The sequence below is a fragment of the Chiloscyllium plagiosum genome, chromosome 13 (assembly GCF_004010195.1).
Source record: "Chiloscyllium plagiosum isolate BGI_BamShark_2017 chromosome 13, ASM401019v2, whole genome shotgun sequence".
Lineage (NCBI taxonomy): Eukaryota > Metazoa > Chordata > Chondrichthyes > Orectolobiformes > Hemiscylliidae > Chiloscyllium > Chiloscyllium plagiosum.
This window is the reverse complement of record NC_057722.1, coordinates 63,165,940-63,190,760: the sequence shown is the minus strand read 5'-3', so window position 1 is coordinate 63,190,760 and position 24,821 is coordinate 63,165,940. Positions and strand designations below refer to the sequence as shown.

At 42.3% G+C, this 24,821-nt stretch overlaps 1 protein-coding gene across 1 annotated transcript; it reads left to right on the top strand.

The window, feature by feature from the left end:
- Positions 1-1,692: 1,692 nt before the first annotated feature.
- gmnc (geminin coiled-coil domain containing) lies at positions 1,693-11,267 on the top strand. Its single transcript, XM_043702619.1, has 5 exons — positions 1,693-1,813; positions 4,525-4,699; positions 6,017-6,102; positions 8,065-8,181; positions 9,140-11,267. Exons 1-5 carry the CDS (start codon positions 1,811-1,813, stop codon positions 9,818-9,820), a joined length of 1,062 nt encoding a protein of 353 aa, XP_043558554.1. The 5' UTR covers positions 1,693-1,810; the 3' UTR covers positions 9,821-11,267.
- Positions 11,268-24,821: the final 13,554 nt, after the last annotated feature.

Below are 24,821 nucleotides of genomic sequence, written 5' to 3'. Positions count from 1 at the left end.
GGACGCAAAGTGATGACGTCAAGCCCCAACCAGGCTTTAACCTTTCAACTCTTCAACATGGCGGCAGTCTCGAAGAGTTTTAGGCCGATATTGGGGGGAATTTGCTGAAATTGTGCAAAAGGGAAGGCGCCCCTGGATGGGGAAAGGCGCTAGATCGATCCCTGTGTTGTTCCTTTCTGCCCACCTTTGTTTTTGGGCGATGAAACCGTGGTTTTGTTGACTTATTTTGAAGGATTTCATCCCGAGCCCGACGTGAGTTGAGGTCTCAGACAGGGTTCCAGGTACCAGAGAGTCTGGCACTCAGCATCCATCCATTGGCTAGATCTCTCCACAGTAACTCTGAAAGTCAGCAGCAGAGCCTAATACTTGCACAAAACTTCTGCAAAAACAACAACAAATGCATTAAAACAAATTATTGATCAAGATACATGTATAATACAAACCTTAATCAACCTTATTCATTTGTATAATTAATGTTAATATTTCGATTTCTTTGTATAACAATTGTTTTGGTATCAATTAATGGCAATTTAAATCCTGTATTGCAAAAAAAGTTATATTTGAGGTGAAATATTTTCCTGAACCATTTATTATTTATCTGCTTGTTTTTAATATCTCGGGATTGTTATCTGAATGAAATGATAATTGGCTGATAAACATGCATATTATTACACACATAGTGCTAACCAGTAAACAAATCAATATTTGTAAAATAAAGTGCAACTAACATTTCGTTCCAACACAATTATGATGTTTTCAGTCTTTAAATGAGAATGTATTTATTTCATTGTGTTTAACTCAGCTAGTATAGGTCGCTTAAGATATACAAAGTGCAGTCCTCCGAAGGGAGATGGATATAATTGTCATTATCTGGGTAAGTAATTAACCATGGGGCACGTAACAGAAAGGTTCAATTGTGTTGTGATGCTGATAATCGGGGAAGAAGTGCTTCATTCTGTTAATGTAAGCTGCCTAATGGGTTAACTCAATGACATGCTCTCCAGGGTAGAATGAAATGACAACTTTCCATATGTCGATGTATTTATTTTTAATCCTAGGGTGTTCTGCACCTCCCACAGGTCTCGCAGAGGAAGGGTCAGGTTACCTGTGCAGTTGTGCTCAGACAACAGGCGCTGAGTTATTAATAAGGTCTCTGCGATTCTGCTCTAATTGAGAACCACTCCCACTTGTACAGAACGCGTAGGAGGTCCAATGCAGAGAAGGCAACGCAAAATTACAAACTTTCAGTTTCTGCTGTTTGAACGATCAGGTGCAAATACACAAGCCTGCGGGTCGATGGAGTATGTTTAACCAGGGAAGCGAGTTTTCAGCCACTTCATCAACTCCACTCGATACGGTTACAAGTCAGAATGTCTTTGGTGGGTTCTGGGGACATGCTATAATCTACGGATTGCCCGTCTTGAAATCCGTCGCACTTGAGAGCCCCGAGTTACTCCCGCAAATGCAGAACAGTGCAGGCGAGATAGAAAACTCAGTGTCGCCCTGGGGGGATCGAAAGGACCAGAGGACAGGCTGAAGAGGATTTTTTTTTTCTTTCCCCCACCCCTGCCTTGCTTGCTTGACTTTTATTTCAGCAGGTTTGCTGCTCACTCACGTCACAAGGTTGCCAGCTTTGCACCAAATCAGATCGCTCGTTGAGCTGGTCCACGAGGCGTCACTGGTTCAGTTCAGAGCTCAGAGCCATAGTGGGACCAACACTCTCAGGTCGGTTTAAAGGGCTGTGGAGTTTTAAAGAGAACGTGCCTGCCCGTGTGTCTCTTCCCCCTCTCTCTGACACACGCTCTTCGAGATGGTAAGTGAATCTGAGCATCTGAGGACCCAGTGGGTGGAAGGGGGAGAGAAAGGGGGAGCAGAGTAAAACTTTATTTGCCTTATGCAGCGTTTTAAACTCAATTAGGAGGCTGTTTTTTAGACTGACCAGCAGTCTAACCAGCTCAGAAAACCTCATGCACCTGACAAGTGGTGAATGTGAGCCCTGCAAAGTCGGGAAAGCTGCCCATCCAGCTCTCTCGAATGTCACTTCTCTAGCTCTTCGCAACTGACTGCAAAGGAGCTGCGTTCACTTTGACCCAAGTCAAGGATCCCTTCCTCTGGGAGAGAACGCAGTTGTGAAGCGAGTTCGCCGAGAGAGGCAGAAGGAGCTTGCAAGGCTGAACAGCAACACACACTATCATAAAACGGAGCCAGTCGCCACTTTCGGAATCATTTCCTCCCATTAGCCGAAAGGGTGTGAGGTTTCACTTTAGTCTGGGCACTGTAGCTCTCTGTTGAGTGCACGCAGACTCGATTACAGGGGACGGGGGCGATCTGTGTGAGGGTCTTTGTATTTCAGAGCAGCTTCAGATCTCTGGGAGTCTGCACCAAAACATTACCTGCGAGTGGATGTCCCTGCTGCAGTCTTCAACGTAGTACAGGATTGAGCCTGAGATTTACAGTTCAGGGTAAAGCAGGCTGATGGGGTTTGACAATGTTGCAAAACTCTGAGGCCGTGCTGCCGAAAACCTCCGAGAGGAGTTTGGTTAGGCTGATCCCACTGACTTTAGTTAGCTGTGCAATTTTAGACTCTAACATATCCCAAAAGAAACAGACAAACGGGAAAGAAGAGTTTAAAACGTTCTCCAGAACTTCTGTCCACATTAATCGCAGTGGAGGGGAAGTAGGAGAGGTTTTGGTGTGTGGTTTCAGGGTTGTGCACTTTGAATAGAATATTTCCTTCTTCTGTAATCTGATTGGTGTTGCAGTATTGTTTAGAGTGTGTGGGTAAATGACTGAGTACAACTTTTCCTTTTGACTGTGTTTAGGACCTCGAAACTAACGTTTGAGGAATTGGGATTATGTTTCCCTAATCATTAGGTTCAGTTCTGTCTCACTCCCTCTTTCTGTACAGCACCCCCGCCCCCCTCACCCCAGTGGGTGTGTCCCGCTTTACTCTTTGGCGTGATTCTATCTGTCCTCTTTACCCATTTTTCTCCCTCTCCCCTCTCTCTTTCGATCCGTTTTTGCCCCTCCCTTTCAATTTGCATCTATGTGTATCTCTCCTCCATCTCTCCATCCTGTGTCTCGTTCTCTCTCTCTCTCCACCTCTGCCTTTCACTCTTTCTGTCTGATTCTTGTTACTCCTCTTGCCCCGCCCCTCTCTCTCTTTCCAGTCTTTTTCTGTCTCCCTCGCTCTCTTTATCTTTTCCCTTTCTCACTCCTTTTTCTGACTATCCCCCTTTTGTTTGTTCCAGTACCAGCATTTGTGTATTTTTGTTTAGTTGTTTTTATTTTCTTTTTAGATGTTTTCCCTCTCTGTCTCTCTCTGCTTTAGTTGGGTGGCATTGTTTCACTCTTTAGCGAGCGCGCCGAATCAGAAACCACGGGAATCCCGTTCCTCAACTTGTTTTTGTTTTAAAAATAACGCCCAAGTTTGATAGTGGGTTGTGAACGGGAGACGGAGCGCTGGGGCGGCTTGTGTGAGTGGGGCAGTCCGCCCCCCACCCCGGGAGCTGGCGAGTGTGTGGAAAAGATAGGATGAATATCGGAGCGAGCCAGAGAGAGGTCCCGCACTACTTAATGTGTTCGGGAGACTAGAACAAGTCAGAACCGAAAGCCAAAATCCACCCAGAAATCAGCACAAGCACGAGAGTTTGAAATAGCTCAGCGAAATGAGACGCGAAACAACGAGGCAGATTCCGACAAATGAGAGAGTTCGGCAGAGACATGCCAATACTGAGAATGGCGGCCTTCCAACCCGCGAAAAATCACTGCAGATCTCATTGTCGCTCGCTTATTATTTTTCCAATTGTGTGTGTGTGACCATTTCTTTCTCTTTACTCCCTCCACTCCCTCTCCCCCTCTCTTTCTCTGCTCCCCTTTCTCTCTCCTCCCCTGCCCCTCCCCCTCGCCTCTCTACCTTTTGTGCTGAGGAATCTTCATTGGACATGGGGTTTGAAGTCCTCGATGACTTCGCTTTCTGAATGTTGACTCTGTTTTTCTCTCAACAGATGCTGCCAAACCTGTTGAATTATCTCAACGCTTTCCATTTTTTATTTAAGTTTGATTTGTTTGTTTCTTGTCATTTAAAATGCACTTTAAATTGTCAAACATTAGCTGCTTTTTAACTTAGTGTTGAGCGAAGCAGTTTAATGGAGTTATTTCACATTAGCTAAAAGTCAAAGCTGCCAGTTTGAACATAATGCTGTTTAATCTGTTTTAATGTGATAATCCAGTACTTTGATCTCCACCTTTGAGATATGACACTCATGTCAGAATTGAGGTATCATTACTTCATTGTTTTCCTAATGAATTCTTAGAGTTGAATTCTGATATTTTGTCCAAGCTGCACAACCTGAAAGGTGAGAACTCTGAGAAACGCCTGGAATCATGTAGCACTGGTTTGGTGTTGCAGAAGATCTGGGCGCCAATCTGTGTTTTTCTCTCTCTCTCTCTCTCGCACACACACTCTGTCTCTCTCACACCCTCCATGTCTCTCTCCCTCTTCCATCTCTCCTCCATCTCCAGAACACTATTCTCTCCTGCCAGGACCAGTGCTTTGTAGGAGACCAGCACTATGAGTACTCTTCTTCACTGGCGACGTCAGCCAGTGTTGACATTTCCATGGAAACCTGGTACTCTCAGTGGCCGGGCGGTATCCTGGACAACAGCAGAAGCAGCCAGAGAGAAACCCAGCCACAAGGTAAGAGACGTAGTAGGCCTTGGCTAGGAGAGCAGCTCCAGTCTTGGGGTGAAGTGCAGCCTGGCCTGGACACCCCGAGCTGCCCCCTCCCCACCCCTTGCTCCTGGTGCAGTAACGGAGCGTTTCTGGCAACTGAGTAAATAAAGTCCAACAGCCATGCCGTCCCTGCCGTTTTGCTGAGCTCCCGCTGCTGCAGCTCGGCTCTTATTATTGCTGGATGGTTTGTTTTACACACCCACACTGTTACCTCGACCTTTGGCTCGCTTCCCCTGAAACCCGCCTCCAGAGATGAGCCCAGCTAAACATTAAACCAGGAAGCGGCGTGAGGCACGTGTACAGCCCCGAGTTGTCGTGGGCTCGTTGCTCCGCTCCTGAGCTCCCGGAAAACGGGTACCCCAGTAAATCAGCAAAAGGTGGGGGGACATGGAGAGGCCGGAGCTGGCCTGTGGCTGGGGGAAACTGGGGTCAATGGCTTCCAAATTCCAATCCTGACTTTGTATTCCATTTACAAATCAAATAGTGCTGAAACAGCCAATTTGTTACAACAAACGGGGAAAAAAATCATTAAATGGAAAGTGGGCATCCTCGTTTGTACAGACTGGCTCATAACAATGAGGGAGAGTCCGCATACACGGCCACCCAATGAAATGGCAAAGATGGTTTAGCCCATAAGACCACAAGATGCAGAACTAGCTCGTTCGGCCTATCCAGACTGCTCCATCACTCCATCATGGTATATGTGTTTCTCAACCTAAGTCTCCTGCCTTCCCTGGCATCCCTTGATCCCCTTAATAATCCAAACCCATTGATCTCTCAAAGACACTCAATGACTTGGACTCCACAGCCTTCCGTGACAACGAGGTCCACAGATTCACCACCCAGCGACATGGGGGAGTCTGTGCACCCGGGCACCTAGTGATGTGGGGGAGTCTGTTTACCCGGGTGCCCAGCGTCATGGGGGAGTCTGGGCATGTGGGCGACAGTGACATGGGGGAGTCTGTGCACCAGGGCACCCAGCATCATGGGGGGGTTCTGTGCACATGGGCGACAGTGACATTTGGGAGTCTGCACCCAGTGACGTGGGGGAGTCTGTGCACCAGGGCACCCAGCATCATGGGGGGTGCGGGTTTGTGCACACCTGGGCGCCCAGCAACATGGGGGGTCTGTGTACCTGGGCGCCCAGCGAAGTGGGGTAGCCTGTGCACCCGGGAGCCCAGCATCTTGGGGAGTCTGGAAAGACTGGTACTAGTAATGTGGGAGAATCTGTGTAGCTCCATGATTGGCATGACTCAATGACTTGCTTCAACTTCTCAATAGACTACTTCCTGGAATATGACACAAGTGTCCAAGATGACTTCATATGGACAGGCCACCTATCATCTCAGCTCCATAAAAATAAACAGGTAATTTGTTGCTTTGATTGTAATCCTTAGAGATTCCATTAATCTTCTTGACCGATGCTTAAAAATCTAATAACTATTGGGCAATGAGAATCAATAACTTAATTTCCTTGTGTTATCCTGGGCCAAGAACATAGAACCAGAAGGAGGCCATTCTTCACTCCCCAGCTTGTTCCACCATTCAATTCGATAATGGCTGATCTGCATCTCGACCCCATTTACTAAGCCAAGAAATAGATACACATTTCTACAATCTTTGCTAAAATTTTAAATTGCTTAGCCTACTGTGTCTTTCAAAAGAGAATTGAATGATTATCTGAAAGAAAATGCCATCCCAAGGCTACAGGGAAAAGGTGAGGGACTTGGACTGAGTGAATTTTATTTGCAGAGAATTGGAACACACATGATGGGCTAAATGGCCTCCAACTTCTGTCTGGTTCTGTATATCAGGACAAGGGCTGGCATGATTGGACTGCTCCAACTAACCAATTGGATACTTCAGGAACACAGCATCACTCCATACTTCAGAGCTTTAAATTTGACTTTTCATATTCCCTTTAACATTAGCGAGTTTTGAGAAGATTTGTAGCTCAGGTTGAGGTTCTAGATGTAAGTTTGCTCGCTGAGCTGGAAGGTTCATTTTCAGACATTTCGTCACCATACTAGGTAACATCTTCAGTAAGCAGTGCTTCATTTGGAGGCTCATTGAAGAGGTTACCTAGTATGGTGACGAAATGTCTGAAAATGGGCCTTCCAGCTCAGCGAGCAAACCTACATCCAATCCCTTTAACATTTTTACACAGATTGCATACACTAATACATCACAGCTGGAGGCTATGCACCCTAGAGCAACTGTGCAGGCTCAGTGGTGGATCTACCCATTTAATCTCAATCCATTTGGTGCCTCTCACAGAGAAAAGAAAATCTCCTCATCCCTATCTCTCATTTCCTTTGCCAATTGTCTTTGGAACTTAGTAATGGGGGAAGCCATTCAATACCTCAAATCTATTCTGTTACTCACAATTGAGATCGTATTGACATCAGTATGATCACCAAATCTATATACCCATCAAAGGGAGGCAATGGCATGGTGTTAATGTCACTGGATCAGTCATTCAGAAACTCTAGTTCATGTTCTATAGTGATGGGTTCAAATACCAAAACTGGCAGATGATGAAATTTGGATTTTAAAAAATGGAACTCATCTGGGTAATAAATGTTGGCACAGCCAGGAACGCCCACATCCCATGAATGAATAACGGGTTCCATGCCTCATATCCCTTAATGCATTTGGATAGCAAAATTAATCAGTTCTGTTCTATCTGAAGAAAAGTCATATCAGACTCAAAACAAGTTTCACTCTACCCAAGTGCTGCTAAAGCTGCTGAGTTTCTCCAGCACCTTGTTTTTATTTCAGATGTTCACCGTCTGCAATATTTTGCTTTTATGAAAATCTTTCAGTCTCGGTTTTATAAGAACAGTTGAGCAATCATCAATTGCTGTTTATGCAAGACAGTTCCAAACTTCAAACTTCCTTCGTAAAGATAGCTGTGTTCACTCATAACCGACCCTCTGGTCAGTGAAAGCAATATCTCCATTTAATCACATTAGCCCCTCAAAATTTTCAGTACCTCAAATAAATCTTAACCTTATTGTTCTGAGAACAATCCATCTTATTCTCCTTATTAGCACGTGTCTGCCATTAGGGAAACTAGTCTTTACAGTGGAAAGTCTATAGCAGCTGAAATCATATCTAATGTACACGATGATGATTGAGGATATCGAAGAACAATTATCACACCTCCAAGAAATTGCAGACAGAGTTCCCAAAGATAAGGTCCTTGGCCAAATTGCTATCATTTATCTTAAACGACCCACTTTCAAGAGGGAACTAGGGCACATTTTAAGCACTTTGCAACAGCCAATTTGTTTGTAATACAAAATCTCCAATAATTATTTCTACAGCTCCAGGACACACTTGAACAAAAGGAGGAAGAACTTGCTAGGCTCCATGAGGAAAACAGCAAGCTGAGAGAATACCTGAACTCCACTTACGTTAAATCCTTGGAGGACAAGGCCAGGGTATGTAGTTGTCAAAATGCATCCATGCCGGTAGGACCAATGAGTACTATATCAGATGTCCGTAAATATAAGAAGATGTTAATTTTTGGTAATTTATTTATGTTCAACTATAACTTATCAGCACTGGACTTAGTGTTTGTGAAGGTATTCCCAGATTACCAACAGCACAGATTGAATGTAAAATCTTCTCTACACTGTCCCATCAAACACTCCCCGGGGCAGTTACATCACAGGGTTAGATACAGATAAAGCTCTCAACATTAGTCTATATGTAATGTAGTTATTGTAACATAAGGAAATTGGCACTATTCTGTTGACGTGGAAGTTTAGCCTTACTGATCTTGGCATCTTAGTCATCTGATTGATGAATCTAATAAGCCTGTTTGGAGTAGTTTAATGTTGTGGGTTCAGATCCATTAGGGATTGGGTTGTGACTGTACCAAACATACCTGACTATTATTATTGGCAAGAATGTATTTTGGTGTCAGCTGTGTCTCACTATTCAGCACTCTTGACTTGAGGCCAGAAGGTTGTGGGTTCAAGTACCACTTGAGGACATTGAAGCTGTTAATTTGGCAGTAGCATATCCAAGGAGAATATGCTGTGCTGTCCATGGTGCTGCCTTGTGGATGGGTTGTTAAACAAAAGCCCCATCTGTCCTGTTGACTAGATGTAAAAAAAAACACGAGGAATTTTACAGAAGAGCATGGTTCCCTAACCAATATTCATGCTAGAATCAACCTTCCTATAACCGATTATCTGGTCATTTCCCTATTGCTGTCTGTGGAACCTTGTTGTATATAAGTTATGTTCCCCATTTCCCAAATTATAACAGATCAAAAGTCCTTTGCTGGCAAAACACCACCAGACTTGAACATTCTAAAAGTCCTCTTTCTCTTCATTAATATAAGATTTCCAAAGCAGCAAACAAAAACTCACCTTATTTTCATTTTAACAGAAATTATTGATTCAAAATGGACAAAAGAATGATGGGATTTCCAAATGTAAGAAGCGCCTGTTTCAGAAGCAGGACGAGGCTGGAGATTACTTTGCAGAGAAACCAGCAGCAGAGAGCCTCCCAAAGAGAGGACGAGGAAACCCAATCTGTAAAAATAAAAGTAGCTGCTATAACGCCCAAGATGATCATCATAATCCCTATGTCGAAACCTGGGTGCTCAAGACTTTAGGATTAAAAGATGCCAACACTATTGATGACAGTTCTTCAGCTAACTACAGTGCCATTATTTCTGAGACGTTGGTTGATTACAGCAGCGATCAACAGAAGGTGACCGAGTACAACACGGACTATGCAATGCCAGCAGACTACAGCCAGGATCCTGCAGCCGCAGGGAACTTCCTTGCCAGTCCCTGCCCACTGGAGACTTGCTGTACAAACGAGCTCTCTCCCCGCCCCCATTATTCAGCACCGCCTCGCCCGATCCACGCACTTTACCACCCCACTGAACCGCCCTTTCATGCATGCAAGGCAGCCCCGAATAAAACGGATGTGGCCTTCTCCACCTCGCTCAATCCCCACCGCAACGTGAAGACGCACACCTTCTGCCAAGGCCAGGCCTTTGTACAACGTGATGGGGAGGGAGGTTGGCGGTTTACCTGGGTTCCCAGCCAGGCAGATTGACCAATTCAGCTGCCACTGCTACACATTGTTTACAAAACACACAAGTTCCCTGCACTTGAAATAGTCATGAAGGATATCAACAGCTTTGCACAAATTACCAACCAGTCTTGAATTTGTCTTTGTTTTTAAATCTGAGAACATGACTATCAACCTTACAATTAGGATAGTGCATACTTTCCATTGTTCTGAGTGAGATTAGAGACACTATCTTTATTTCCTTCTTCTGAGAACATTTTGTGATTCATTTGAGATGACGATAAAGGAAGCACTTAGCGTTTTATAACATTGTCAGCTCGTCTTCACACTGTGAGTTGCCACTGGAGTCCGATGAGAGCAAATGGATGAGGGAGATTCCAGACGCGTCAGTGTGGATCAATGACCAGTTGAACTGTCCTGTCTTAGATAATATTTTTCAGAAGGTTGTCTATTAACTGTTAGCCAGGAGATTGAAGAGGAGAAGTTGGGAGTTCTCTCAAATGATGACCCTTGACCCTTGACCTGAAAGGGCAGATGTGACCATAGTTCAAGGCCATTCAAGTAACTGAAGTATCAGAGCATTTCCTTCAAGGGAACCAATACCTCAAAGATTGTGTGGGTTGGAATTATTTGTTGGATGATGTTATGGTCAAGCTTGCCTCAGTTGTTTGTGTTCCACTTTATCTGTTCATGCAAAACAGAACGCAGGTATCAAATGTTTGCCTCTGTTGGTACAAATACCGACAAAGTGCAGTCTGAGCTGCCTCTGAGTGATAAACTATTACTGTCTAACCTATGTTACTTTTCTCAGCAGAGTCCAGTGATCAATAAGGCAGAAAAATCTTAACGAGAAAGTATTGAGCATCATTGAAAACTAAGGGATGAAAATTGCTTGAAGTTACTCTGATCACAGTCATCAGTGATTGTTAAAATTTAGATCTATATTCTGAAACAAGTGCAACAGTTTTCAACAATGGTAATCTTTCCAAAAATTAATAGTGACAATTTTGATTGAGATCTTTTATTTTTAAAGCTGATTTGGACCCTAACACAGATAGTTGCTATTCTGGAAGCTGTGTGACTGGTGACAATGTATTGTGTTGTATTACATAGAATTTGGGGCACTCATTCAGGCCATTTAGCCCAACAGGTTCATACTGTACATTAGCCTCATCAGCATTTCATCCCATCAACACATCTAGAACAAGTAGTCACTGTTTCAAAAGAAGTAGATGTCCATTTAAAAGAGAGATGAAGAGTCTTTTTTTCTCACAGTGTCATGAGTCTTTTGAACTCACAAGTCAGTGCAACGAGAGTCCTTGAATACTTTTAAAGCTGAGGTAGATAGATCTTTGTTATGCAAGGGAGTGAAAGGTGTGAATGTGATGTAATCAGATCAGCCATGGTTTTATTAAATTGTGGAACAGCTTCAAGAAGGCAAGTGGCCTCTTACTGCTCCTAATTTATCTGCTCATGTGTTCGTATATCCTTCTGTTCCTTTGTCCTTCATGTGTTTATCCAGCTTTGGCTCAAACATATCTGTAACATTTGCCTCAGTCACTCCCTGTGATCATGAGTTCCCTCTGGGTAGGGGTTGCTCCTGTACAGTTCACTTGATTAGTTAATCGAGAATACTCTGATAACCCCTAGTTGTGGTCTGTGCCACTAATAGAAAGATTTTCACTATGTCTGCCCTCTCAAATTGCTTCATAGATTTAGAAGAAAAAAAGAATACTCTAATAGGTAACTCCTCAGCCTTATCTTTTCTGGAGAAAGAGAAACTCCAGCTTATTGATTCTTTCCCAGTCATTCCAAACTGTCAATTCTGATATCATCCTTTTAAACATTTTTTGCACTTTCTGTAATGCCTTTATACATTTTTATGTAACTTTGAGACCATAACTGCACTCAGTATTCCAAACGTGGTTTGACCAAGGTTTTATAAAAATTTAATATAATGTCATATCCCTTGAATTCTGTTCTTCAAGAAATGAACCCCAGTAATATATTTGTTTATTTTGTAGCTTTTTTTAAAAAACAGGAATTCCCATTAATCTGAAGCTCAATTACTGCATCCATCTGTCCTATGTCCCTATTATTTGAGTGCCACTGATTAGCTGATTGTGCGTAATTAACATTTGAAACAAATTATTGGTCCTAAACAAAACAGTTTAACAGTTTCCTGAGAATCTGTGCTCCATATAAATTAATTTGATTGTTCAGGGTCTAAAGTGCGATGGCTAAGCATTTGAACATTGAGAGGTTTGAAATGATCTTCGTCTGTATTAAAAATAGTCAATATAAATTAATAACTGATTTTACACACATTGGAAAGAAAATTGGCCACTGTGTAAAATCAGCTGCTGCTTTGTGTTATTGGTTTTTCACGGTCATTTCAGTCTATTTTTACTCCCGTGCTCTTTATGCTGGAAGATCTGCTCATGAAAGACAGAAATTGTCAGTATCATTAGTACTGTCGACAGTCTAGTTGCAGTCAAGAGAAAACATATAATGATATGATCAGGTCCTTTAAGGAAAAGAAAAAAAATAGTCATGTTAGTGGGCTTTCATGGACCAAGTTCTCTCACAGCCATTGAGGAACATCTTGAGGACTAGTGATAGTTGTAAGGAGCAGAGCAGCGAATTTATGCACAGCATAAAGCAAAAATATGACAAATGTCAAGAGTGAATTTCTCAAATTTGCACTTTGTGCTTCTAAAAGCTTTTAGACGCACAGGGATGAGTTGACCTTCTGTCCATCCATTTTAAAATTGTGTTCAGGATCAGTTGCCTTGACTGTTTAAACCCAACAGAGGGAAAAATGATGTCGAACTGTGCGGCAGGAGCAGGAGAGTACGACTAACTGGATAGCTGTTTCAGAGACACAACTCATATATGATGGGCCTTAGGCCATCTTTCATGCTGTATGATTTGATGTGATTGTCACTTGCAAATCATGTTTGTTGACATTAGAAATGTATAAAATCTATTCTGTGTTACAAGTAGATGCACAAGGCACTTGGATTTAGAAGGAATTGTTTGGGTACATACCCATAAATTTGGCTGTTTGAAACAGGCTTGTTACCCTCAAGGAATAATAGGTTCGAAAATCCAACAGATACAGCAATAGGCAAAAGCCACACCTGGTTTAAAGCTAAAATTCTGTTATATGATACATGTCCGATGCCAGTACAAATGACAATTGGAGCACTGCAGTGATTTCAGGAGTGGAATTGTCATTATCATTCTTGCCACAGCAATGTTGAGAACTGGTTGCACTGTTATTATATGAGATGAGAGACATATGCTGCTCTGATGCCCTCTACTGCCAACATATACAGCTGATGCATGCTCTCCTAGCCCACCCATGACAAACAGCTACTACCTGAGGAACTGAACAGTACCCCAGTGAGGAGTCAAAGTGGAACCGTACCCAGCAATCTGTTCAAAACTTTCAGGAATAGAAGAGGGAAGATAAAGAGTTGATAAAATAATGTGCCCTGGTACACTTTGTTTTGTGTTGTGGGGAAATGTCCCCATAAGTGAGACTTCTAGTTAATTAACTTTACTAATGTTAAACTTATTTTGCCAGCACTTGCTTGTCTGGAATTTGAAGCAGGAGATGGCAGTGCTGAATCAGTTCCATTCAGGTTCATGCTCTGAGACAGTGCCAAAGGCAACCACCAGCGGCCTCTTCATTATTGAACACTACCATGGTCTAAAGTAATCTTTCAAAGTGACTGGCCTTCGACGAAAGTTATTGTTCTCTAATAGTCAGACTGGCAAGGTAAAGTTAGACTCAAAACATTTATTCAATGCTGGTCAGCTAGAGAAACACTTGCATTTATATAGCACCTTTCGCAATTTCAGGATATCCCAAAGTGCTTCACAAACCAATGAAGTTCTTTTGAAATGTAGTCACTGTTTTAATGTTGTAGTGAATTTGCGTGTAGCAAGTTTCTCAAAGAGAATGACCAGAATAGAGTTTTCAGTGGCTTTGTTTCAGGGATAAATATTAGCCAGGATACTATGGAAAACACTCTTCAACAATAGTGCAATGGGATCTCTTGCACCTTTCTTAGATGCAACTGGTGGCAAGAAGTCTAAAATGTTCTCTCTGACAATGTCAAATTCCCTCAGTGTTAGTATCAGTCCAGCTTTTGTGCCCAAATTCCAGAGGGTGGGATTTGAAACCACAATTTACTGACTCAGAGACAGAGATGCTATCCACTGAGCCCTGGCTGACACAAAAATGGGTTTATGTTTCATTCCCATCAGTGACTGAAGAGAAGCTGTCAGCTCCCCAAAATCTGTAAGTCACTGAATCCCAATATCAGGGTAATCCTGGCCTCTCATAACTGAAGACAGTCAGGCCTGGGCTGGGAAAGACTGATGGTTATCTCTCAACCTGTTATGGAGGGAGAGTTCAGTCAGGAATCGCCTTTAGTTATAGTGGTGTCTGCTGGAAGAATGTCTATGTTTGGAGCGACAGGGAGATAGTCAGCTGTGATGGTTTGTATGGTCTAACAGTTTATCAACACTGTGTATGCCCATACATGACCACTGGTTAACTAAGTGAGATATTGACAAAGGCCCAATATCTGCAATGCCCAGGTTTGTCCTTTGGTAAGGATACAGGACCAAAGAGAAGGAGGTTTATATCTATCTTTTTCTCTGTCACCTCTTACCAGTCCACTTTGATTTTTCTCACTCTGTCTTCTCTTGTTTATTTTTGATCAACCTGTCGTGAAGCTGCTGCCCCTTTGTTCCTGATACAGTTCAGAGGGCACAGACCATGCTCCAGAACGTCCACCAGGTTTCTATTCTTTGTGCTTGAGCCTGTGCAATCGACTTTTGACCAAATATGGCTCGCTGAGCGATGTCACTGTCGAGACCAATCCATGCTTCCTGCACACTTCAGTGGATAGTGAAGAAAAAGCAAGAGCAAGGCAGGTTTCTCCAAATAAATAGTTGAGTGGTGTCAAGATATATTGCTAGCTGATCATGACTTTCTGATCCACCTCTCCTTTCATCCATTGTGGTTCTCTTACATTCTGTGTATTTGCTTTTGACATGCGTTCTACAATACAAGAAACACACAAGTCCTGAATTTACCTCCACAGATAGCTAACGACTGTCATGAGGGATAGAGCTCAGATTGGAGCATTTTAGTTCCATCAGTTCCCGAATAAACCTCAAAAGCACTGCCACAACCCATGTTAGTCTTTAAATATAAACTGGGAATCTCAAATGGACAAAGCTGCAAATGTAGGAGATTTCACCCTGTGTTCTAACCAAGTAATTAACGACTGTATATAATTGTAAGAATTAACTCAGCTGTTTGTTTTTACTGTCTGTGCCAATGTTTGTGAAGATCTAAACTCTAATCAAATGTAAATATTTTTTGTACAACTTTGTTCTATTCTGTCTGAAACGTAAGACAATTAAAACAACTAATTTTGTTTTGCCTTTGGGTTTTTGCGTCTACTATTCAAAATAGAGTTAAAGCAAGAAAGACAAGGAAAAGGATCAGGAGGAGTCCATTCAGCCCTTCAAACTTCCTTTGCCATTTGATTAGAACAGGGTTGAATTGTTTCTCAATACCGTTCTCCAGCATTTCTTCCACGATCCACAAAAGGTAGAGCTTCCCACTCACTAGTTAACTGATTATGACATGGGAGCTTAGACTCAAAATTTCCCAGAAGTCTTTACACAAAAGAAGTGCCTTTGTAAAAAAAAAAATCAGTCACTGCATGTGAGTGTTGCTGCATGGACTGGCATTTATTGCCTGTCTCTAATTGCCCTTGAGAGGTTGTTGGTAAGTCCCCCCGAACCAGTGGAGTGAGAAGAGGGAGATGCACCAACAATCCTGTTTGGAAGGGCACTTCTGTACTTTGGCCCAGTGATAGTGAGGCAACAATTATATATTTACAAGTCAGGATGGTGATTGGTTTGGAGTAGTGGTGTTCTCATGTATTTGCTGCCCTTGTTATTCTAGATGGCAGAGGTCATGGGCATGGAAGGTGCTGTCTAAGAAGCCTGAGTAAATTTCTGAGTGTGTCTCACAGATGGTACACACCGCTGTCACTGTGCTTCTTTGGTGAAGGGATTGGATGTTTGTGGATGTGTGCTGTTTTGTCCTGGATGGTGTCAAGCTTCGTGAGTGTTGGAGCTGCACTCATCCAGACAAGTGGGGAGTGTCCTGTCACCTCCTACTTGTGCCTTGGAGATGCTGGAGATGCTCTGGGGAGTCAGGCGATGATTTATACACTGCATGGTTCCTAGTGCCTAACCTGCTTTCATTGCCACTATTTATATGGTGGTCCAGTTCCATTCTGGATAAGAATAGAGGGAGGGTTTCCCAACATCCCCAAGATGTTGACAGTGGGGGAGGTCAGTGAAGGTAATGCCATGGAATTTGAAAGGGAAATGGCTACTTTTGTTCGTGTTGGAGATGGTTTTTGCCTGACACTTATGTGGCGTGAATGTTACTTGCCACTTGCCAGCCCAAGCCTGAGTGTTGGCATGTCTTGCATTTTGAAATGCTGTCACTGTTGTGTCTGGAACTCTCTCTCATAAAAAGGTTGTGGATATTTGGGGGCACAGTTGGATACCCCAAGGGTGAGATTTTGGAGACATCCTACTGAGAGTTTCATCATGAAAACATAAACAGGTTTCAGGGCCATAACAATCCTTGACATTTTTAGACTAAAGTTTAATCTAACCTGCTGAAGAGGTTCAATTATGTAACAATAGTGTATGTGGTCTTACTGATAGTAACATGACACAATGCAACACTGGTACACATCTCTGCAAATTATGTGCGTCTTTAATTGATGGTTTTTAATTCAAAAATTGCAGGCCACTCTTCAATCCTTGCCTGAAGGACCAGGGCTGTGATGAGGGACGAAGAGGCATGGAAGTGGGTAGGCTGAACATTCCCAGGACAGGAAAGCAAAGATTAGACAGCGAACCAAGCTTCATCTACTTTTTCAAACTGAAATAAACTACCCTCTACACTGTCCACATTAAATACTTTTAGGAAAGGTACAGTTTGGTGTTAAATTGCTCGTTTAAACTGGAAGTAAAGTTACCTCTACACCATTCCCATTCAACACTCTCAGGAGAGGATAGCACAAGGTTTGATATAGATAATAGCTCCCTCCACACTGTCCCCATCAAGTACTTCCAGAAGAGGAAAGCATAGGTTTTAATACAGAGTAAAGCTCCCTTTACATTGTTCCCATCAAGTACTCCCAGGAACGATACTGCCTGGGTATAAATACAGAGTGTTGTTCCCTCTACACTGTTCTATTGAATCATTCCCAGGGCAGGAATATTATTGGCTAGAGACAGATTAATACTGACCCCATTGAAGACTTTCAGATCCGATAGTACACCGGGTTAGATACAGAGTAAGGTTGCTTCTATGCTGTTGCACATCTGAGGGAGTTACAGTTAGTGAGATTCAGATTAACTATCCCTCTCTCCTTTACCCATCAAACATTCCCAGGAAAGATACAGCATGGGGTTAGATGCAGAGCAAAGCTCCCTTGATATTGTCCCCATCAAACACTCCCAGAACAGGTATAGCATGGAGTTAAGTACATTGTCTAGCTGTCTGGATTGTCACCATTAGAATCTAACAGCACAGGTAGAGCCCATGGTGAGACACTGAGTAAAACTTTCTCTGCACAATCCAATTGAACAGTTCCTGATTAGGTTCAAAAAAAGTTAGAGAGAATTGCTTTGCTTGCTCTGTAATTCACAGGAAGCTGCTGCTCACTCACAATAGCCCCATTTATATTGGAGAACTACAGAACATTAAAGCACTGCATTCTGCCAAATTCTTGCAAGAGTGATGCAAACTAATGCCACTGCCTTGTGCTCTTCATGTGGCACTGTTTGCCTTTGATCAAATGTTGATCCAAATTTTGTGTAAAAGGTGCAATGACCCCTCAGCTGCTCTTCGCGCAATGGATTTTCATCTCTAAGAAGCCTCTGTGCATGGAAATATTTCCTCATGCTCCTCCTCATTGTCTGAAGAACAATGCTTCATTGATTTATTTTCTGTCACTGACTGCTCAAATAAGAAATATTAAACTTAGTTTATTCATTACAACAGCCACCTTCATCATTTTGTTAGGAATGTAAGATGTTAAAAGATGGTTATGTTTTAAACTGTCTATTGTAGTTCAAACTAAAATGGAGACATGGAAGGGGCTTGTGACCTCCATCTACTGCTGCTTAGCGATAACAATTAAAACAAAGATGTTCCTAAATTCCTTCTTTATTCTTCCACTTAAGATGCCCAATTATACAACAGTCAAATCTCAATTGTCTAAGAAAGCACAGTCAGTGTCAAGATATTCATGAGAATTTGGGAATTTCTTTGCTTTGGACTAATTCTTGGCATTGGACAGCCTAACCCATTGCACATACAGCGCCAGACAGATTCTGTGACCACTAAAGCAGAATACACAGAAAACTAAGAAGAAAGGTCAAAGCCTTTGTTGTCAGGTATGGGGGCAGAAATCTGAACATTGACCCTGCCTCGAAAGATAGATATCACTGATGAATTGCTGTAAGTCTGGTCCAGGTCTTACCCAACCATAAAAACCTAGATTCAGAAGCTGGGCTTCAAAGTAAATAAGGCACACCTTGTAATCACTCGTTGGTTGTCACAGTAACATATAATGAAGTTCAGTCTGAAGTGTTTACTTTTTGTTCCTTGTTATTAATTTGTGTAATTTGACTTTTTAAAGAAAGATAAGGACAGTGTTTAAAGGGTTGAAGGGAACACTGATTCTTCTGCAAGTGGTGTTTTGATTCCAGTGACCCCTGCCTCCCTCCAGTTGCTAAACTTTATATTGATATTTCATATCAAAGGGGATATTGTTTTCTGACAAATATTGGCAAACTCTTTTATTTTATTTCTACCACAAACACACATTAAATCACATTGAAAAACTACCTTTAGTTATGGTTACCAAGGCACAACAAGGATGCCCAAAACTGAGAAATGGAATAGTTAAAACGAATGAGATTGGAGTAAATGGAAACCAGTTTGGTGCAGTGGATGAGCAGAGAGATTTTGGAGTAAACAAATTCACAAAAAATTAGGGGACAGGTGCGAAAAAAATAAACAAAAATGCTAATGGAATACTGGTCTTTATCTGAAGGGGATTGGAATAGAAAGAATTAGAAGTTACCAGCCCACAGTAGGAGTGACAGGGTTAAGTTCTTGCCACTAAAGCTCAAGGTTGGTCTTAGAAGAGGTGCAGGACAACAGTGGACCTGAAAGGGCTACATTAGGAGAACAATTTGCATTGATCAATCTTATATTTAGAAGATTAGGGGTTGATCTGATCAAAGTATTTTAGATGATTAATGGATTTATTCAGCAGATACAGAGTGAAATTGTTTGGTGAGGGGAGTCCAGAACAAAGGAACATAACTTTAAAATTACAGTGAGGCTGTCCAGAGCTTGTGTCAGCAAGCTGCTGTTCTTGGAATACGTTCTCCCTCAGATTCTCATTGAGGCTATGGGATCAATTGAAAATGCAAAAACTGAGATTGAGGGTTAGAAAGAGTAATTGCTGGAAAGCTCTGGCAACATCTGTGGAGAGAAATCCAAGTTAACATTTCAGGTCCAGAGACCCTTCCTCAGAAGGTTAGATATTTGTTCAATAAAGAGATTGAGGGTTATTGCACTCAGGAAGGTAAACTAAATTCACTTCTTATTCATAGAATCCCTAGAGTATGGAATCAGGCCATTCAGCCCAACAAGTCCACACTGACCCTCTGAAGAGTAACCCGCCCAGACCCATTCCCTACCCTACTACTCTACATTTCCCCTGACTAATGCACCTAACCTACACATTCCTGGACTATGGGCAATTTAGCAGGGCCAAATGACATAACCTGCACATCTTTGGACTGTGGGAGGAAACTGGAGCACTCAGAGGAAATCCACGCGGACACGGGGAGAACGTGCAGATTCCACACAGACAGTCGCCCGAGGCAGGAATCAAACTCGGGTCCCTGGCATTGTGAGACAGCAGTACTAACCACTGAACCACCATGCCACCCCCATGATGGCTGCGGTTGTTGGAGGTCAGTCACCTCAACTCCACAACATCTCAGCAGGTGTTCCTTAGGAAAATGTCCTCGACCCAACAACCATCTTCAGCTGCTTCATCAATGACCTTCCCTCCATCATAAGATCAAAACTAGGTATGTTTGCTGAAGATTGCACAATGTTCAGGTTCATTTGCTAGCAATCAGATATGGAAGCAGTTCACTTCCAAATGCAGCAAGACCTGGATGTTATCTAGGTTTGAGCTGACAAATGGTAAGTAACACAAGTGCCAGGCAAGGGCTATTTCTGACAAGAAAGATGAGGAGGGGAGGGAAGGGTGTGGTCATTGATGGAATAAGCTGTATATCAGATTTCAGAATGGGATACCATTGCACTCCATTCTCAAATGATGGTAGTGCGCATTTTATCCTCATTTCACAAAGGCAGATTGTGGAGATTCCAGATCCATTGCGTAAAAGTAACTCACAAAATTTATACTGGCTACTGATTTTCCCATGCATGGGAAGATATTTAATGCACCAATCCCAACACCAAACCTTCAGGATACACACCTCCAAATGAAATACAAGGCACACAGTTCTACTAACTGAGCTGTTATTTCTGGGCATAGAGTGACAACTAAACAGGGAACAATGCGGAGATTGGTTGACAGTCAAACTGAACTAGTTTGCATGTCATAGAGAGATAGAGATGTACAGCATGGAAACAGACACTTTGGTCCAACATGTCCATGTTGACTAGATACCCCAAACTAATCGAGTTCCATTTGCCAGCACTTGGCTCATAACCCCCCTCAACCCTTCCTAGTCATACACCCATCCAAATGCCTTTTAAATATTGAAATTGTACCAGCCTCTACTTCTTCCATACACACACCACCCTCTGTGTGAAAAAGTTGTCTCTTAGGTCCATTTAAAATCTTTCTCCTCTCACCCTAAGCCTGTGTTTTGTACTTTTGGTTTACCTCACACCAGGGGAAAGACCTTGTCTATTTAGCCTATCCATGCCCCTCATGATTTTTAAAACTTCTATATGGTCACCCCTCTGCCTCTAACACTCCAGGGAAAATAGCCCCAGCCTATTCAGCCTCTCCCTGTAGCTCAAGCCCTCCAACCCTGGCAATATCCTTGCAAATCTTTTCTGAACACTTTCAAGTTTCACAAAATCCATCCTATGACTGGGAGACCAGAATTGCAAACAATATTCCAAAAGGGCCTCATCAATGTCCTGTACAACCACAGCATGAACTCCCAACTCCAATACTCAATGCACTGAGCAATATGGAAGTCCTAGCAAACACCTTCTTCACTATCCTGTCTGGCTGCCTGGGACTCCATTTTCAAGGAACTATGTCAAGGTCACTTTGTTCAGCAATACCCTCCAGGACCACATTGTCAATAGATCTCTGCTGTCTAAATGTTTTTATCCAAGGCAATTACTGACCCCTTTCTATTACAAGAGTGATACAGAGGGTTCAGAGATTAAGATTTCTTTCCCTCCAAATTTGGAAATCCCACCATTTAGACATACTCCTGTTTGTTTCTGTTTTAGCCTAATTTTCTCTGCTCCAGTCTTTAATGTCGGATGTCTGTGCCGTTGGTATACTTCTTATGTTAAGTTGATCTTTTCAAATGGCTATTTTTGTTGCTGCATGGCTGGTTCCTTTCATAATGAGTGTAAACAAATCAGAACAAGGGAAAAGTTTTTTTAAAAAGAGGCTACTTTAAATGAAATACCGAAATGTCATTTGGCTTGGATGAAGAATGATTTTCACTTAATTGTTTTATTTTACAGAGTCATAGAGTCATAGAGAGGTACAGCATGGAAACAGACCCTTCGGTCCAACTCATCTATGCCGACCAGATATCCTAAACTGATCCAGTCCCATTTTCCAGCCTCAAACCCTCCAACCCTGGCATAATTCTTGTAAATCTTTTTGTGCTTCACAACATCCTCCCGATAGCAGGGAGACCACAATTGCACACACTATTCCAAAAGTGGCCTCACCAATGTCCTGTACAGCCACAATATGACCTCCCAACTCCTGCACTCAATACTCTGACCAATAAGTAAAGCATACTAAATGCTTTCTTCACTATCCTATCTATCTGCGACTCCACTTTCAATGAACTATTAACCTGCACTTCTCTTTGTTCAGCAACACTCCCCAGGACCTTACCATTCAGTGTATAAGTCCTGCCCTGATTTGCCTTTCCGAAATGCAGCACCTCACATTTATCTAAATTAAACTCCATCTGCCACTCCTGCGCCCATTGGCCCATCTGGTCAAGATCCTGTTGTAATCTGAGGTAATCTTCTTCGCTGTCCACTACACCTCCAATGTTGTTGTCATCTGCAAACTTACTAACTATACCTCCCACGTTCACATCCAAATCATTAATATAAATGATGGAAGGCAATGAACCCAGCACCGATCCTTCTTATTTTATCTGTACGTGTGTTTTGTGCCATTTGATATACTTTTCCATATTTTTATCATTTTGTATCTACTGTTCTAGCATTTAATTTTTGTAGAGCATGATGCTCAGCATATATTTACAGTTTTCTGGATTTTTGCTACATTCATTATAACAGTTACAAATAAATTTGTCCCAAATAAATTACATCCAATTCGCTTTAATTCATGTTGAGTAAATGTTTACGTATCTTTGCTGACATTTTATGTATCATGTTTTACATAGTTTGTTCATATTGATATCTGCAGATGTTTATAGAATCGTACAGGATAGAAGGAGGTCATTCAGCCCATCATGCCTGTGCTGGCTCTTTGAAAGAGCTGTCTACGTGGCTTCATTTTGTCGATTCGGCTAATGCATTTGATGAGGTCTACATGGAAGTTATAACGGCTTTTAGTAAGGTTCCTTATGGCAGACAGATGAAATATAAGAGCCCATAGGATCCAATGCAAAGTGGCATGTTAGACCCAAAATTGACTGAGCAGCAGGAAGTGGAGGGTAATGATAAAGGAATGTTTCTGTGACTGCAAGCCTGTTTCTCATGGGGTCCTAGTGGTCATGGTCCACATCAGTGATGTAGATTTAAGTGTAGGGGGCATTATCAAGAAGTTCCCAATGGAAAAAAAAATTGTACATTGGTAAATAGTGAGGAGAATAGTTGTTGATGACAGGAGGATATCAACAGAGAGGTCATATGGGCAGAGCAGGAGAAAAATGGAATTTAACCCAGAAAAGTGAAAGGTGATGGAGAGGGCTAACAAGGCAAGTGATGACACTATGAATGTTAGGATCTTGGAAAGTACTAAAGATCAGCCACGGTGTGCATATCAACAGATCCTTGAAGATAGCAGGGCAGATAGGTTAGTTGGTTAAAAGGCATATGGGATATTTGTCTTTAAGAGCTGAGCCATAGATCTTAAGAGCATAGAAGACATGCTGGAACTGGTTAAAACACTGGTTAGGCTGCAGTTGGGGAAGTGTGCAGTTCTGGTCACTATTTTATACAGAGGCTGCAAATGCATAAAAAAAAGCTGCAGAGGATGTTTAAATGACGCTGAATGGTTAGAGCATCTGACCTATGAAGAAGGTTGGATAGAATGGTATTGTTTTCTTTGGAGCAGCAAAGACTGAGAGGAGACCTGGTAGAGGTCAGTAAAATAATGAGGGGCATAAATAGGGTGGATAAGAATATACTTTTTCCATTAGTAGTGGAGTCAGTAACCAGGCTGCATTGTTTTAAGATAAGCAGGAGAAGGCTAAAAGAAATTTGAGGAGAAATGTTTTCACTCAGAGTGTGGTAGGTGTTTGGAACTGACTGCCTGAAAGGGAGTTTGAGTCAGAAACTCTTGTAACCTTTAAAGCAGTGTTTAGATATTCACTTGCTTTTCCACAGTCTCCAGGGTGGTGGGTCGAGAATTGGGTAATGGGATTAGTGGAGTCAGGTTGTTGTTGACTAACATGGACTCGATGAGCTTAATGACCTCCTTCTCTGCTGTAAACATCTGAATTAATGCTCTATCTCTCTTTTTCCATATCCTTACAGATTCTTTCCTTTTTAGTATTTATCGAAAGACAATTTGATAGTTATTATATAAAATCTGCTTCCAACTCTTGTACAGACAGTTGATTCTGCATTGTAACCACTCATTATGTCGAAAAGCATTCCGTAAACATTTGAAAATAAAAAATATTAATGAGATGTGAGTATGATTGTTAAAATCCACTCATTTCCAGCATTTAGGCATAGTTGTTTAAGTGCATAGTCCGTGTTGCCTACCTGTGTATTTAGGAGTGGGGGAAGCAACTCGGGGGGTGAAGAGCACAGTGGATTATTGCTGAATAAGTGTTACTTAATTCTAAATGACAGGACTACAGAGGTAATTGCCACAGAACTGGAAAACTGATATTGGGAAGGGATCTGATGCAAGACAGCGGGAATGAACTCTCTAACCATTACCTCTCATTATCTCTTCACATTTTCTCATTCTTCCTTCCCTTGGTGTTTAACTGTTGATTTCAGCTGTCAGATAGACTTGGAGCTCTACTTTGGCCAATATTGGTGTTCTGAAGGCCAATTGCTTAATGGGTGTTGTTGTGGTTCTGTTCGCCGAGCTGAGAATTTGTGTTGCAGACGTTTCGTCCCCTGTCTAGGTAACATCCTCAGTGCTTGGGAGCCTCCTGTGAAGCGCTTCTGTGATCTTTCCTCCGGCATTTATAGTGGTTTGTCTCTGCCGCTTCCGGTTGTCAGTTCCAGCTGTCTGTTGCAGTGGTCGGTATATTGGGTCCAGGTCGATGTGCTTATTGATTGAATCTGTGGATGAGTGCCATCCTCTAGGAATTCCCTGGCTGTTCTCTGTTCTCTAGGAATTCCTAGAGAAGCGGCAGATACAAATCACTATAAATGCCGGAGGAAACATCACAGAAGCGCTTCACAGGAGGCTCCCAA